The sequence below is a fragment of the Pochonia chlamydosporia genome, chromosome 4 (genome assembly GCF_001653235.2).
Source record: "Pochonia chlamydosporia 170 chromosome 4, whole genome shotgun sequence".
NCBI lineage: Eukaryota > Fungi > Ascomycota > Sordariomycetes > Hypocreales > Clavicipitaceae > Pochonia > Pochonia chlamydosporia.
In genome coordinates, this window is record NC_035793.1 from 1,009,194 (window position 1) to 1,020,730 (window position 11,537).

Sequence of the window (11,537 nt, forward strand, 5' to 3'; positions counted from 1 at the left end):
AAAATGAAAGTCCTCATCCACTCCCACTTCCCCGCCGGCCACACCTACCCCATGCAAGCCGTCGCCCAAGCCCTCATCCTCCAAGGCCACACAGTAACCTGGCTCACCAGCGCCGACAACGAACTGCGCGCCCTCGCAACCGGCGCCAACTTCATCCCAACAAAGGCCATCGCCGCGCTTGACCAACCGCTACTCAAGTCCAACACCACGGGCCTCTTTGAAAGTCCCAGCCGTATTCTACGCAACCGCCTGCTCGCCCAGGTAGCCGACTATCGCGACGCATTGGCTGATTTCCCCGCAGATGTGCTCCTTGTGGATGTGTTTCCCCATGGAGCAAGGGCGCTGTATGAACTCGGCGAGATACCGGTGTATGCGACACTAGGCGTTATCCCGATGTATACCTCGAGTTTGGGTGCGCCGTTACCAGCGTCAGGTGGTGTACCGCCTGTTTCGTGGACGGGATGGCTCATCAATGCGATGAGGCAGGTTATCAATCGGTGCTGGGTGGGCATGCTATTTCTAAGACCTGGGATCAACGTCCAGAGAAGGGAGCTTGGACTACCCGATCTCCCGATCGGAGAAGCATTAGAGGACTTCAAGTACAGCCCGCATTTACACATCCAAGCTTCATCTTTAAAACTCGAATTAAACCAGCAGCCAGGTACAGCAGCCCACCAAACTAACACAGTCTACGTCGGCCCCCTCGTCACAAAAACAATTCACGATCCGTCAAAGCTACCATCCTGGTGGAACGAATTACCCTCCAAAGGCAAAATAATCGGCATAACGCAAGGAACGCTCGCCATGGATCCTACATCCCTCATCATCCCCTCCATCAAAGCACTCCAGGAAGATGCCGACCTCACAATACTAGTGATATCTCCATTTGTCGAAGCAATACAGTCTCATGTAGCACATTCCCAGAACATACACTACGCAAAATGGCTGCCATATGACGTACTCCTCCCACGACTGTCATTGCTCATCACAAACGGAGGGTACGGCAGCATCACGCAGGCTCTGTCACATGGTGTGCCGCTCCTCTGTGCAGGACAGTCAGAAGATAAGAGGGACACAGCGGCGCGAGTGACCTTTTCAGGCGTTGGCATTGATCTGAGAACTGACAGTCCGGAGGTGGATGTTGTTCGGGACGCTGCGTATAGAATACTACGTGATGAGGGTTATGGAGTTCGGGCGAGAAAGTTGGGCGACGAGTTGAACGATCTTGGGGGTGCGGATGCAGCTGTTCGTGCGTTGGAGGAACTTTTCCGACATGTGAAGTCATGACGAACATAGATGATAGATGAACCTACATGACGTCCATACCCTTTCTCATTTAACCTCGTTGAACAATCCACAGCAATCTACTTTCCAGCCCAAAACTTCAAAAACGCATCCTTCTTACTCTTCACATGCTCACCCTCTCTCTCCTTAACAGGCAGCCCATCGTTGCCAACATTCGTAACCGCATTCTGCTGCTTCCCCAAATAAAAGTTCGTCTGAAAACACGCCGCCACAAGCGGGATAAACGCCAACGCCAACGCCGGCGCCAACGCATAATACAACGTCCTCCTATACGCCTCCACAACACCCTCCCTCATAGGCGACCCAAACGGATACAACTCCCTCACAGCCTTGACATTATTAAAAATCTTCTTGACGTCCTTCTCCGTCGCACTCGCGGGTAAATGCTCACGAAGCAGACCCGGCATTTGGGACGACCAAATCACCGCGACGACGGCACTCCCTATCGCGCTCCCAATCTTGGACCACAGCGCGAGGAGGGATATCGCAAGAGCAACGTCCTGATGCGGCACGGCGGCCTGCGACGCTACTCGAGATCCGACGACGGAGAAGGCACCGCCCGCGCCAATCATGACCATGGAGATTACCATGGCGGCGGTGTTGTTGGTGGCGCGCCGGCCGTCGAGGAGGATGCCCATGCCGATGATTTTGAGACACAGGCCAAACAGCTGGAGGGCTTTGTAGCGATGCGTCCAGCGCTGGATGAGGCCGGCTACCACGCCGAAGATGCAGAGTGCGAGAGTGAGCGTGTTGCCGTAGTATACCCAGTCTTGGTGGCTCCATGGTTTGGCGATGAGGACGTATGAAGACCAGTAGAGGCCGCGCATTTGACCGGCCACTGGCGCTTGTTAGTACGAGTGAGGTTTGGACTTGGGTTGAGGCTTACGCATGTAGAAGCTGTCAATGATGACGGCCATGATGAACGTCTTGTTGAAGATGAGGCGTCGTGGTGCGCTTGGCATTTTGGCGAATTTGATTTCATACACCACGTACGCAATGAGCAATAATCCTCCTACAACCATCATCGCAATCAGCGAGGGGTTGCGCCATCCGTGCTGGGCGTACGTTTTTAATGAGAACGGCAGCAGCAGTAAGGACCATCCGAAGCCAAGAAGGATAAGGCCAAAGGCGTCAATCTCATGAAAGTTCCTCATGAGCACCTGGCCCCAAGTCTCGGAGGATGCAGCAGCAGGAGCAACGACTACACCGTGAGGCGCTTCTTTGCCTTCTTCAGAGGCAAGATCCCTGGCTGCTCGTCTGGCAGCATTGCTAGACGCCATGTTCACAATACCGTTCTTCTTGGCCCGTCGGTCAAGGTAGATGAGTGTAATGATGGCCGGTCCAAGAGCCGCGGACATGATGATGGCAAACATACCATATCCCCTACTAAGTCAGCACCGTCTTAGACTTGCAGTTGACATGTACTCACCACCTCCACTGATTCCTCGCGGTAATAGCATCGACAATCTTGCCCGCAAACCAAGTATTAATAATAAACGGCGTGGAAAGCAGGGAGCTCACAAAGCCCCTCCACTCAAGGGGCGTCAAATCCGCAACAATAATATCATTCGTGAGATCCAAGCCCGAGCCGCCTATCGCCACAAACACCTCGCCCACAATATACGCAGACACAGAGGTCGACGTCGCGGCAACAATATATCCCACCGTGTAGAAGAACAGGGCAAGCGTGTAAGTATACGGCCGGGAGGTGATGTCTGAAATCTTGGCGATGAAGGGCTTCGCCACCGCACCAATGATGCTAGTTGCTATGGAGAGTGTGGAGAGCACACTGCTGTGCTGCTTGTAGTAGCCTGATGCGTCGATGCTGTAGTAGCTCGTGGTGGATGAGTCGAGGGAGTATGCCCACGCGCAGACGAGCACAGATATGCCGACGAGGTAGAATGTCTTGCGGTTTTCTTTGGCCTCACGATATACGGCTTCCATGCGTGTTACGCCCTGGGATTGTACTACATTGCCGACATTGGAGACGGGTACGTCTTCTGACGGAGAGGCGGATGCCGAGTCTGATGGGATGTGTTTGTCGTCTGAGACGACGGCGTTTGTTTCGGTGGCCATGTTCAACACTGCTCATGAGGCTCGAGGGGAAATTCGACGCAACTGGCAAGAACATCATCATGGCTTCAAGAACCGGCAAACAACCGTTTTAATTCCCATGCCCGGCAGACACTTCATGTGCTAGTTTCGCAAAATCTTCCCCTCCAAAGACACTAGCCCGCACTACGGGCAGCGTGGACGCAGATCCCACGAATGAGAATGATAATCTAATCTAATCAGATAATCAGCCGGGATAGGGTCCCCATCTGATAAATTTTCGTGCTTACCCTCAGCTCATTTTCGCCACCATTGGCTTTGGCCTGGTAGAAGTTGGTTGCAGTATCCCACTTGGCACTTGGCCGAGGTCGGAAGGGATGTCCGGCTTTGCTTTAAGCACGGGTTTCGAGTCTTTCGCTCTAGAATGACCCTGTTAGCATGTCATCCCTGATGGAACAGTCTCGTATTTATGGTTAGTTTTGGCGGCATGCAACCCCACTGAACCACGTTTATTACCCGGTTAAAGGCGTACCTGTTTATGCACCATGTCCCAGTGTTATTCGATCATGTCATGAACGGCTCGTAGGTTGCCTCGACATTACTCAAGGTTCGCTGCTGCTGCTTCGGGCGACGTCCGAGATATTGTGCTGACCACTAGATGGCACGCCCAGCTTCTCAAGGGACTTCTACAAAAGAACATAAGTTTGGTATATTGCTACATCTACTTCCGAGGTGAAGGCTGCTTCAGCGCCGCTTCCTGCTCCTTCTGCTCCTCAGTCTCTTCCGTCTCACTTCCATCTTCATTAAACAACATTTCTTGCGCTGTACTCAGTTAGCAGAAGTCCAAGGTCGATACGTAGCGTAGAACTCACCACTCCACAGCTCTGAATAAACTCCAGCCCGGTCTATCAACTCCCTGTGCGTGCCCATCTCAGCCACTTTGCCATCCTTCAACACAATAATCAAGTCGGAATCAAATATTGTCCGCAGTCGATGCGCAACAAATACGCTCGTACGACCTTTTTCTCTCAGGATTCCATTGATGTTAATCATGAGCGCCTGCTCCGTATGCGTGTCTAGTGCACTGGTCGCTTCGTCGAAGAAGAGCAAGGGCGGATCCTTGAGCAGCAGTCGACTCATGGCAAGGCGCTGCTTCTCACCACCGGAAATCATCATGCCACGCTCACCGACTTTAGTGCTATATCCATCAGGGAATTTTTCGATAATGTCATGGATGCGGGCTCGTTTAGCTGCGGCCACAACTTCTTCGTGAGACGCGGTGATGGAGCCGTAGCGGATATTGTGCTCGACGGTGTCATTGAAGAGAGGTGTGTCCTGAGGCACGACACCGATGGATTTCCGGAGAGAGTCGACGGTCACATCCCGAATGTCTTGGTCATCGATGAGAATACGTCCGCCTTGGACGTCATAAGATCGGAAGAGGAGGCGGAGGAGGGTAGATTTGCCACAACCACTGGGGCCCACGACGGCCACCTTTTTGCCAGCGGGAATAGTAACAGACAGGTTCTTCAGGATGGGACGGTCAGGGTGATATCCAAAGGTGACGTCCTGGAACTTGATTTCTCCGCCGCGAGCCAACACAAGGTCCTTGGCGTCAGATTTTTCGGCAATGCTAACATTGACCTTTTGGAGATTGAACAGAGTCTCCATGTCAAGTAATGACTGGCGCAGCTCTCTGTAGACGGATCCCAGAAAGTTGAGCGGCACAGAAAGCTGAAAAACGAGCTGGTTCACCATGACGAGGTCACCAACCGTCAGGGAGCCATTGGCCACACCATCCGCCGCAAAATACATCATGGCAGTCAATGCGGATGAGAAGATGATATTCTGTCCACTGTTGAGAAAGGCCAACGACGTGGCCACCTTGATGGAGCTTTTCTCATACTCCCTGAGCGCCTTATCGTACCGTGCCACCTCGAACTTTTCATTGTTAAAATACTTGACAGCCTCGTAGTTGATCAGCGAGTCCACAGCAACAGTGGATGCCTTGTTATCCGCAGCATTTGCTTGTCTTCGAAATTTCGTCCTCCACGCAGTTGTCCAAATCGTAAACGCCGTGTATCCCACCATGGTCAATGCAGTGATGGCAGCAAACTTTGCGCCATACTGCCAAGTAAGAATGCCGCATACCAAGCTGATTTCCAGTGCGGTAGGTATAATGTGAAACACCATGCTCGTCAATAGGAAGCTAATACCCTTGGTACCTCTATCAATCGCCCGTGTGAGGCCACCAGTCTGTTTCGACAGGTGGAAGTTCAGATCCAGCCGCAGCAGGTGATCAAAGACATTTCGTGCAACACTCCGGATAGCTTTTTGGGCAACCGAAGCAAACACGGCGTTCCTTATCTCTTGGAACACAGTGGCTCCTATCCGCGCGGCGCCGTAAGCGACAATCATGCTCCCTGCCACGGCGGCAGCTGTGCCGCCCACAGCAGCAAAGTCAATATTCATCGAGTCGACAATGCTCTTGAAATAGAAGGGCACCTGGACGTTCAACACCTTTGCTCCTATGAGCAGCGTCACCGCCAGTCCCACGCGAACCTTGGTACCAAAGCTATCCTTGGGCCACAGGTACCGCGACATTTCCTTCATAATGGCCCAATCGGCCTTGCGCTGTTCAGTGGCCGACTTGTCCGCCGTCGCAAGAGGGTCATTGTTCTTGGGGGCGGCTTTGGCGGCCGGTGTAGTCTTGGGTATTATCGCGGACGGCTTTATCGCTTCGGGTTGCTTGGACGGCTCACGGCGCTCACGGTCCGGCACCGATGTTCGGAGAGGTCGTGCGAAGGCAATTGGTCGCTGGGGGAGCCATATCGGGCGAGTGTGAGCTTGGGCGAAGCTGCACCTAGGGCAGAGCAAGGACTGCCTTTGTAGTATTCGCGGTATCATTGTGAAGTCGCTGTGGGCATTGTGCGAGTGGTTGAGATTGTAACTGGAGTGTCGGATGGCGGGGTGAGTTTGTCAAGTCAAGAATGTGTCGGCACGGCCGTACAGGTAGAAGCAAAGATTATGTGGCAACAAAGGGAAATAGGAAGTGATGAATAGGTGAAAAGTCAGCAGTGTCAAGCTGAAGTATTCTCCAATTTTGGAAAAGTGTCCTTGAACATGCAGGCCGAGATTGCGTGTAACAGCCTTGACCGTGCACGCGACATGAACATCGAATAGAGTGGGTGTTGTCTGTGGTTGGTGACCGAAGATGCCAAATCCGAAGCTATGGCGTCAGAATTCCAGCCTCAGGCAGCCCAGCCCAGCCTGGTGAAGCCGACTTCCATGTCTACCATTTCAACAACACCCAGTTATCAGCAGTCTCAATGGCTTTGCAAACAGGTTTTAAGAGAGTATGTACATAAAAGCTATATACAAGAGTTCCATTGCTGCAGGAAGTCTTTCATGTGTGGTATTCGTTCAATCTCAAATTGTGCAATGCATACAGACTTCAAGCCGCCTGTATCCATCCCTTCCTACTTGACAACCTACGACTTCTCCCCAGCACTCTGTGTATGTATGGTTCTCCTCCTTATCCAAACCTTGATAGGTTTCGCCGGTTGTTTCGTAACGGCTCGTTTCGAGAGCTTAGGTTCCTCCCAGCTCGTCCCCTCAGGGGGTACCAAATCATAAAACGAAAGAATCATGCCCGTGAAATAGAGCATTTCACGAAGCGCGACGGCACGCCCTTTACACATGCCCGGACCAGCGCCTATACATGTGTACAGGTATTCAGTTAGCCCATGCTACGCGGCGTGAAATCGGAGCAAATGTCTGGTCAATCTGGTTGAACAAAAATAACTTACCATACGGCCTCAGTGTTCCCGAATCCACAACGTACTTTTTTCGGCCTTCCTCATCCGTAGTCTCTTTCATAAATCTATCGTGGTGCCATTCCTCAGGATTAGGAAAGTATGCAGGATCAAACTGATGCAACTCATGTGCCATGTGAGTCATGCCGCCTTTTTGGAGAAGATACGACTCCTTGGCCTCGCCCTTGGATTCCAAGACGATATCGTCGACCAAGTACCTGACCTGGTGAATACCAGTATAACGGCGCATAGTTTCGAAATAAGCAGCCTTGAGGGTCGGACACTGGTTGATGAGACCGTCCATATCGAGCGTCTCAAGCTCGGGTGCAACCCAGACTGCGTCACCAAATTCATTTTGCGGCTGAACCACTTTGACATAGGGAGCGATTTCTTCGCGGACCGTTTCCAGAAGTACTGGGTCTCTGCACAACTCGAAAAGCATCCATGAAACTAGTATGTTTGCATTGGCGTTCATGGTCCAAGCCAACGCAATATCGCAACTGGCTCGTGCATCAGCTGGCAGACCGTGTTCGCGAAACACGCGGATGCGAGACTTCACAAGCGTGCTGACATTTTCCAGGTCCTGCCATTTGATTCCAGGGTCCTCTCCATCCAAGTACTTTTCCATGGCTTCTTCAAACTCGAGAGCCTGGGCAATCATTCGCCGTCTGGCGAACTTTGCGCGCTGCATTTTCGGCCATGGGATCCAACCTGGCACGCCCAGAGCAATCGGAACGAGGCAATCGTCCAACATCCACATCATTTCCCAGAATTCTGGAAAGTTCTCGACAAAGTCGGTACCGAAAAGTCCACCGTTTGCAGTTTTGGCAACAAAATTGCGAACCAACGTCATCAAATCGGCCTCGACAAACGCCTCCCCTTTACTATTTTGAACCACATCAGCTTTTGCTGACCTCTCCCAGTCAGTTTGATCAGCGGGCGAGGAGTTAAAGGTGACAAAGTCGGCAATGTGCATCTTGACCTGATCCACGATGCAGTCTACAAACTGGCTTAAACCAGGCTCAGATAGCATATGCTTGTATAGATCAGGTGTCTCGTGAGAAAGATTGCCATACGTAGCTTTGTGTTTCTTATGAAGACCAAAGCTTCTACTAAGAACACGAATGGTAAGCCAGTTCACCTCAACAGAGGTCCTGGGTCTGCTCCAAACGTTGGCCAGCATGGATGGTTCGTGAACGAAGTGGTGCTTCTTCCCTAGCAGTGTGAGAGAAAAGATGCCTTCGGGATAGCTCTTCCTGAGCTGTTCGAGGAATGCTTTCTTGTTGAAGACGAATTGGAAGCAGTGAGCGAAGAAAGGAAACCAGTAGGCTGGCGATGATGGGGGTGACGTGTTGCCATGTTTGTGAGTCGAAGAGGAGGCGCCGAATAGAATGGCTATGGTAAGTATTGATATGCAAATGGTTGCTACACCAGCAATGGCTGGATTTTCTTGCACGAGGTTGAGAACGAGGTGGGTGTTACCACTGGTGATGGTCATGTTGTGATGAGGCTCCATTGTGGGAAGCAGTGACGATGATTTGTGGTTTCTCAAACTATCCAGGTGGGCATTTCGCAGACGTTGAGCAGTCTAGTTAAATCAAATAGGATGTCAAATGAAGGCTGTTCCAGGTTCCGGAAGAAGATGACGATAAATACTCCGTAAAGATGTGCGAATATCGTGCGCGAGGAGTAAAAGAGTATCGCGAGTTGGTGGGAAGTTTCAGCTTTTGGCTTTTTTTTCTTGGGGACATGGACTGGACGACCTGCATATGGCTGTCTCAAGCTCTCAACGCTGGAGCGCACGGCCAAAGGAAGGGCCTCCGGAGCAGCCAAGAATCAATACTTTTTGCTAGAAGAGCTCCGACATGTCACAAAAGCAAGCAGCCTCTCAGCAGTGTTTGTGTTTGTCGTGCAATGATGTCTGGTTGATGAGGTCAGATTCTGCCCACTGGCCGACTTTGGCGAGGAGAAGGATCAATTGATACCAGACCAATTGACACGTATCGATTCAGCACTTGAGGATCATGATCATGCGAAGTCATGCGATGCGATGCTTAATCCGCGTACAGGGCCAACAGAGAAGCTGCTGCTAGCCTTTCACAACAAGCGGGTGCTTCGAGTCGTGGTTGTATCTGCGACCACACGTTTCTGTCCTTGACGGGTGTTGAGCGAGAATGTCTGGTTGATTCAATGTTGCTGACAACTGTGATGGAATCCCTGCATGTGTGCCAAGTACGGAGTACGCAGGCGCCTATTTCTCGGCTTTGGTCCACAGCAGGCCTGGCAGTGGCCTGGCAGTGGCAGTGGCAGTGGCGGACCCGGAGAACTGGGTTGGGCTGGCTGTGTCTGGTCTGGTGGGTTTCAGGCAGGTGGCATTGACAAGAGGAACCAGACATTGACGGCCAGGCCATCAATTTCCACCAGACGGATATTGTGATTAATGCTGACTGGTCATTGTCCTTGAGTTTGCTGACGCTAAACGATCAGGGGCTTCGGAGTGGCGTCTGGTCAAGTACCTAGGTAGGTTTTGTCAATGGACCGACCATTCGGATCACTTCAAATGTTGACTTGACATTTTGCTTGACTCAATGAGGTCGCGGCCAGTGCTCTGGTATGCTGCAATATCTTGCATATGTACTCCGTAAGCTCATGTCTGGTCCAATTCGGCTCCGAAGGCCACACAAAGCCAGCCGTCTAGAATACAGTACCGAATTCGACAAACATTGATGTTGGTCATCAAAGAGACATGGATTACGCAGCACAACATTGAAACATTATTCCTTACTTTAAAAGTACTCGCCATGGAAGGGGCTTCCACGTCACTTTACGCTTGCACCCACCAGTATGCACCAGACACAACATCAATTGATGCAAGTCGACGGACCTCAGCCTCATCCGACACCTTGCATCGATCCAAATCTCTTGGTACGGCACTTGACATATTGGTTGCATTTGCTGCGGTTGGAGACGATTTATTGGTGGCTGCATTGCATGTACTCACTTTATCTTTCATATCTTTCGATGTAACGTGCTCCTATGCATCTACTTGAATCTACCAGACTGTTACTCCGCACAGCAACTGGACTACACTTTGGAAGCTCAGACTGTTCTGATCGTTGGCTGGTATACAATCATCAAGATATGACCACATGGGCTACACTGGCCAGATACTTATGCATGATACCAGCTCGGCATACATTCACTCGTTATTACACCAAAATCGACGCCTAGAAGCCAGCTGTAGTAAAGCTTCCCTGTGACCTCTTCATGCACCAACATCATCCCACTCCACCAACCAATACTTGAACCTCAAAACTCCATCCTCCTAACCTCATCTCACCTCACCTCGTCCTTCCTCTTCTTCTCCCGCCTCCAATCCTCATTCACCCTCTCAATCTCCCGCCTCGCCCCCTCCCAAGCCCTTCTCCCCTTCCCGTCAAACAATCTCCAAACCGCCGCAACCAACACCCCATCCATCACCATCCTCCACAGCCGATACTCCCTCCACCAAAACACCCATCCCTTCCACCCCCATCCCAAATGCTCCTCCACCCCCGTTCCCGCAACACCATCCGCCCAAACCAACCACGGCCGCTGTGCCACCGCCGCAGGAATCACCGTGCCCCTCCTCGCGAGATCGCATATCCTCCTCTCCTGCTCGTCCGCCCAGCGTATCCTCTCGCTCTCCCCTGCGAGCGTCGACTTTCCCGCCCACACCTGCGCGATGCACATGCTCGCCAGGTCGGCGAGGCAGAACGCCCCGGCGACGAGCCACACGCACCCCACAAAGGCGAGTGATTCGGGTGCCGTCACGGAAAACACATTCTGATATAGACGCGGGAGGGCACGGCCCTTGGAACCCGGGGCCTGGATCCATGCCGTGGGCATGCGGGCCGTGGGATCGTATTCCGGCGGTAGAATTGTGAATTTGTTTTCGTACCCCGTGCAGCAGATGATGGCATCTGCGGGGACGCGTTCCCCGTTGGTGAGTTGCACTTCTCGGGAGCCGGTGATGCGTCGTATCCCCGGGACGGAGAGGACGGCGCCGCTGCGTAGGTCCGGGATGAGAGTGTCGGATATGACGGGGCTGGTTGACCGGATGGAGTGTGCGTTTTGGAGTCGCCATGCTTGGTTGATGGGGCCGAGGTGTTTCTCCATGGCTTTGCTGGCGAGGCTGTTGAAGAGGCATTCTGATAGACTGGGCGTCCATGTGTCGAGGAGGCGTTGGATCATGAAGAATCTGTATGAGAAGCGGTGCGTGAGCGGCACGCCGTTGACTTCTCTTGGTGTCTGGACTTGTCAGTACGTGGACCATGTCCTCTAAGTGAGAAACTTACAATTATAGCGCCGTGATTATGTGATAGA

General features: G+C 52.2%; 5 protein-coding genes across 5 annotated transcripts; 1 reads left to right on the forward strand and 4 right to left on the reverse strand.

Annotated features, from left to right (window-relative positions):
- Nucleotides 1–3: 3 nt before the first annotated feature.
- VFPPC_07730 (glycosyltransferase) lies at nt 4–1,287 on the forward strand (the record flags this gene model as incomplete). Its single annotated transcript, XM_018286543.1, has 1 exon — nt 4–1,287. The coding sequence occupies one exon, from the start codon at nt 4–6 to the stop codon at nt 1,285–1,287; it is 1,284 nt and encodes a 427-aa protein (XP_018143212.1).
- A 77-nt stretch (nt 1,288–1,364) lies between these two features.
- On the reverse strand, nt 1,365–3,381 carry VFPPC_07731 (siderophore iron transporter; the record flags this gene model as incomplete). Its single annotated transcript, XM_018286544.1, has 3 exons — nt 1,365–2,143; nt 2,192–2,688; nt 2,735–3,381. The coding sequence occupies 3 exons, from the start codon at nt 3,379–3,381 to the stop codon at nt 1,365–1,367; spliced, it is 1,923 nt and encodes a 640-aa protein (XP_018143213.1).
- A 697-nt stretch (nt 3,382–4,078) lies between these two features.
- VFPPC_07732 (transporter ATM1, mitochondrial precursor) lies at nt 4,079–6,264 on the reverse strand (the record flags this gene model as incomplete). The annotated part of the gene is made up of 2 exons (XM_018286545.1): nt 4,079–4,179; nt 4,230–6,264. The coding sequence occupies 2 exons, from the start codon at nt 6,262–6,264 to the stop codon at nt 4,079–4,081; spliced, it is 2,136 nt and encodes a 711-aa protein (XP_018143214.1).
- A 584-nt stretch (nt 6,265–6,848) lies between these two features.
- VFPPC_07733 (cytochrome P450) lies at nt 6,849–8,688 on the reverse strand (the record flags this gene model as incomplete). Its single annotated transcript, XM_022428582.1, has 2 exons — nt 6,849–7,072; nt 7,167–8,688. 2 exons carry the CDS (start codon nt 8,686–8,688, stop codon nt 6,849–6,851), a joined length of 1,746 nt encoding a protein of 581 aa, XP_022284374.1.
- A 1,820-nt stretch (nt 8,689–10,508) lies between these two features.
- Nucleotides 10,509–11,405, reverse strand: VFPPC_15986 (hypothetical protein; the record flags this gene model as incomplete). Its single annotated transcript, XM_018293739.2, has 1 exon — nt 10,509–11,405. The coding sequence occupies one exon, from the start codon at nt 11,403–11,405 to the stop codon at nt 10,509–10,511; it is 897 nt and encodes a 298-aa protein (XP_018143216.2).
- Nucleotides 11,406–11,537: the final 132 nt, after the last annotated feature.